Raw genomic sequence first — 4,877 nt, 5'->3', positions numbered from 1 at the left:
TGATTCTATACATCATTTGTATGTGATAAAAGACAGGGACTTGTCCCTACGGTTTCTGGTGGTATGAGACAGTTTACATGTCAGTTATGTGTATTTACATGTTTCACAGTGTTAGGCCATAGCCTACTGGTTAGGTCCACAAGTGGTGTTTTAGGGTTAACGAATAATGTAGAGCCCATTCTCTCTCTCTCTCGCTCTCTCTATACCTTTCTAAACATAACTTATGATATGAGAAGACGGCAGTTATGGAGAAAATGTGTCTGTAGGCTATTTGATTGCACACAGCAGCCCTCCAGGATATGTACTCAAGTCACTCATTTTGTTTCCTTACTAAAACATGAATATAGGAAGGATATAAGGAAGCTAGTACTGAAACATCCCCATTACGCTTCCACGTGCGTGCGCGCGTGTGTGATGGGATCAAGTCCTTTCAGTTTTTGTGCAGCCTACTGGAAATGTATTGTGACCATCTAGATGAACAAAACAAGGTTTCTTTCCCAGGCCCATGCAGCCCATGAAGCCATGACCCAGTAGGATTTGGCTGTGAAGGCGGGTGAGGGACCCACCGTTAGCTAAACAATAGCCGATAGACTTGATTTACTAGCACAGGACCTGACTGTTATTTGTGCTGGTGCATGTAAATATTTTATTTGTTGTTTGGGTTTGTTTGCGCACTAAAAAAGAGCAAATTGTTTGAACGTGATGACAGTTGGAGTTCCCCATTTGTGGTTGAATGCTTAGGTATAGGGAAAACACTGGGCTATTATTGTTAACATGTTTGCCTCCAGATGCTGAAGTTCTGAGTAATTAGCTGCTGTGGTTTCTGAGTCTTGTGGCTTTATTGAGACAAGTTTACGGTGTACATAATAGGTACAGGTGTGTACCAGTGCCCCGTAACCAGTTCTGAAAACAAAACGGATGTGCTGCAGTGAACATCATGATCTTATAGGCTATTGCGCCATTACATCCTATGCACTTTTTCTGCGTTTGAATTTCTCATGTGTGTTTGATTAAATAGAGCCCTCCTCACTCAATCTCAGTCTCAGTCCCATAGACACAACAGGATAAACTGTATGTATGACTCAACAGGGTGCTCCCCCTCCCTGCCTCCTTCCCTCCCTTCCTCCAATCCCTCCCTCCTTCCAATCCCTCCCTCCTTCCAATCCCTCCCTCTATCTGTGACTCAATATAACCACAACTATTTCCTGTCTGGTTCCCTGACATTGTCTCTCATTCCCTGTGTTTCATCAGCACTACAACATGTGTGCCAAAGAGACGGTCTTGACTAGGTCACAGGTGTTCCTGTTTTTACCCTAGTCTGCATTGTGTCAACACAACTAAACATTAACTAGAAGTATCTGGTGCTATTATTTTGTCCACTCCATCCTTCCTCAAAATAGGAAGAGAGACAGTGAAGAGGGGATGGATGGAGATACAGTAGAACATAGCTATGTTCATTTTTAATTTCATACAATGTTGATCTTTTAAATACCATTAATAGCCCTAGAACAGGGGTTGTTGGCTGTGGGTGGTCAACTACATGAATACCCTTTCATTCATCTCATCTGCTGATATTTGGGCTACCTGTGTTTTGGGGTGAATACTGAGGTTTCCAGGTGTTTGATGCCATTCCATTTGCGCCGTTCCAGACATTATGAGCTGTCCTCCCCTCAGCAGTCTCCACTGATTTGAAGTATAGTAATTTGAGTGCTTGCATCAGCAGTTTTACAAATGAAACCTTTTTTTGAAAGCCGAGCTGATTTGTGTGCTATTGTTGCCCATTTTCCGAAAGGTTAAAGAACAGTGCCAGCTATATGCCAGACTGAAAACAAATGAAACAATCTTTGTTTCAGTGGATGACTTTAATGCTCTCTTAGCAGTGCAACTGTAGAGCTGAGATGGTGTAGTTAGGTGGCGTTAATGCATGCTTTGACATGGAAATGACATACGAGTGAAGAAAGCTTTCAAGGGAAACATGGTGTGTGTGTTGAATTGTTCTAATCCAAGCATGGACAGATCGATTCCTCACTTCGCAAATGGATTTTCATGTGAAGAAGGCAAACTGAGCATAGTAATGACATTACACGTCAACAAAAGAGTATCTCATTTCATTTTAAATCAGAGACATGAGGCGAGGTGGGGGAGGGGCAGGACTATAGGGGTCAGTGAAATCAGGGAATGAGTAAGGAGAGTAGGGGGCCTCTAAATGTGCATGACACAGCACTCCCAGCATGCATCACTAACTGGAGTTATTCCCTTCTAACCACAGAAAGCACATAAAATTGTGGCGCCCTGCGCTCATACGCCTGAGGCAGTGTCAAGTTTTCAGAGATGTGCTGAGGTAAACAGTCTCAGGGTGAAACGTAATGGTCTAATGGTATCCCTGTTTTCCTATAAAATGGGTTGAAGCATGGCAATATTGGTGATAATAACAGAGCATTTATAATCTCTCTCCTGTATTTTTACAATTGTATATGGCTTTATTGGAATGTTCTATAAACACACAAAAAACTGAACACAGAATTGAATACGAGAGACATCAGAAAATACATAAATATTGAAAACTTCATAAAACTAAGTTCAAAGTGAGCCAAATTCAGTTTGTTTTCGAAGTATAAAAATACAAAAATCTATTCCATATGCAGACAGTCCAGCTACCTAACAGATATGAATTCCACCTCATGTACAGCCCTGAGCTGGGAATAGGATTAAAGAGATATCAGTTACTAATTCATCAATTAATTGCCCTGGGTCTGCTTCCTCATTCATCATCTGCTGATTCTGAAGGCCCCGAAGTAGCTTCCCTCAGCTTCCGGGTCCAGCAGCCAGGAGTTGGACACGCTGACGTAGATACTGTCCCCGGGCCCCAGGGGGAAAGCCCCTCCCTGCTGCTGACAACACATGTGGTAGTGGCCCCTCTGCCAGTGCTTGGTGCTGCCGCTTTTCATCAACACAGCTGGCCTGGGGGGGGCACTGTGACTGTGACGCTCGTGGAACACGTATTGTATAAGAAGGGCACCAGCCCCGACCCCATCTTCTCTGTGAATGCTAGGCTCTGCTGAAGCCCCTTTTCTCCCTGGAGTATGAGACCCAGACTCCAACAGTGACTCCTCTACCTGGTCATAGTACCTGAAGCAGGTTTTGGCATAGATGTAGTACAGGCCTCCCTCGCGGACCAGGATCCTGCCGTCATGGTACCCGATCTTGGACAGGTGTCCATGGGCGTGGTCCCAGTGGATCATGGTATTCTGGATATCTCTCTGGATGTGCCCACTGGGAGGCTGAATGGGCAGGTGGGCTGATGGTATGACCTCCCTGGGTTTTTTTGGGCACCTCTGTGACTCCCCTCTCTGGAGGTCGTCCGAAGTCTCAACTAGGGCTGGTCCGGTCTGGGTGACCTGAAGTTGCCAACAGAGACAGCGGCAAGAGAGGTTAGAGGTCACAGCAGCCCAAATCCCTCATTGGGCATTGATACACTGCTGTTAGACACATTTATAGAGTTATTCACCACTTGTCACTAAACTGTTTTACTGCAGTAGGCTAAATCAGGGTCACACAGTGTATTTCTTGGTAGTCTTAAACAAATCTACTTTGAAACAAGTATACACCTTCACACACATGGTTGTGGGCTTAAAAAGAAGACACCTGCACCATGTCAGATATAGAGTTGAAATGTATTCGATTTTGAGTTTGCATTTCAATATTACCCTTTATATACATCACAGAAGACTGAAATATAACAAAACTGTTTGACATAGAAACATCGGATTTTCTGCAGGTTTTTTGAAACAATGTTTATTATTTATGAAAAATATTAATAACATTCCACCCATGAGGCCACTAGGTCACTTTATATGTACAGTATATACTGTATTCTAGTCAAGGCTCATCCTATATAACTAGTGCTGTACACACCTTCTCTATTAATATACTGTCCCTACACATCAATATACATATTTATATTCTGGACTCTGACATTGTTCATTCTGATATTTCTTCATTTCTTTCTTTTTACTTTTTTGGATTATGTGTATATTGTTTTGTATTGTTAGGTATTACTGTACTGTTGGAGCTAGAAACACAAGCATTTCGCTGCACCTGCGATAACATCTGCAAATCTGTGTAAACCAATAAACTTTGATTTTGACTTGTTGCTCTCTTGTAAAACATAAGGCTACATTGTAAGCCATAAAATGCAATAGCCAGTAAAACAGTCCATACAATATGAAACACTTTGCCTCTATTTGAAGTTTAATGTGTTATAGATGTTGTGGTGAGAGAGCAACCACTTGAAATGGATTACAAATGTGTATTTGTGGCAATCATTGTATTTAATAATTTTCTTGTCCAATGTTTTCTTGCAGCACCTGCAAACTGTTAATGACAATACATTTTTTCTTACAAAATACAACTTTGTGCTATAGAATTACATAGGTTTTATGACCATTTTTAGAGGAGACTCTTTGTATAATCCAATCTAAGAGACCTATGCATTAGGACTTGTATTATTATGATTACCTTACCTGTTGAAGATGACCTGTCAAGTGAAGTACAACAGCAACACTTGATACCACTTGAAGTAATCCCATGAAAACGACGGTACCAATAAGAGTTCTGTTTGAAGTTGCTTCTGTTCTCCTGAGCTGCTGAAGTCTTGCCAGACTGTTTTCCATTTCATAAAGATCCGTTTAATACTGAACGTTAAATATCCACTGTGTTTCAGAAATACAGACCCAATGTTAGTCTATGCTTTCCCCGAGATATGTTTTTATTTCAGCGTATTCTCATTACCAATAGAAGTTTTAAGAGGTGGTTTTCTCAGTTTAGTACCCCCCTCTTTGAGGACCAATCAGATTACAGATTAATTTAAATAACTT

At 41.6% G+C, this 4,877-nt stretch overlaps 1 protein-coding gene across 1 annotated transcript; it reads right to left on the bottom strand.

Moving 5' to 3' along the window:
* Positions 1 to 2,459: 2,459 nt before the first annotated feature.
* LOC100136320 (TNF superfamily member 11) lies at positions 2,460 to 4,757 on the bottom strand. Its single transcript, NM_001124568.1, is given in 2 exon segments — positions 2,460 to 3,398; positions 4,524 to 4,757. Coding segments are annotated over 2 exon segments (780 nt in total). The 5' UTR covers positions 4,674 to 4,757; the 3' UTR covers positions 2,460 to 2,768.
* Between the last annotated feature and the right edge of the window lie 120 nt (positions 4,758 to 4,877).

Source organism: Oncorhynchus mykiss, chromosome 7 (assembly GCF_057628025.1).
Source record: "Oncorhynchus mykiss isolate SJ-2025 chromosome 7, ASM5762802v1, whole genome shotgun sequence".
Classification (NCBI taxonomy): domain Eukaryota; kingdom Metazoa; phylum Chordata; class Actinopteri; order Salmoniformes; family Salmonidae; genus Oncorhynchus; species Oncorhynchus mykiss.
The sequence above is the reverse complement of the archived record's forward strand: the minus strand, read 5'-3'. Positions and strand labels throughout refer to the sequence as shown.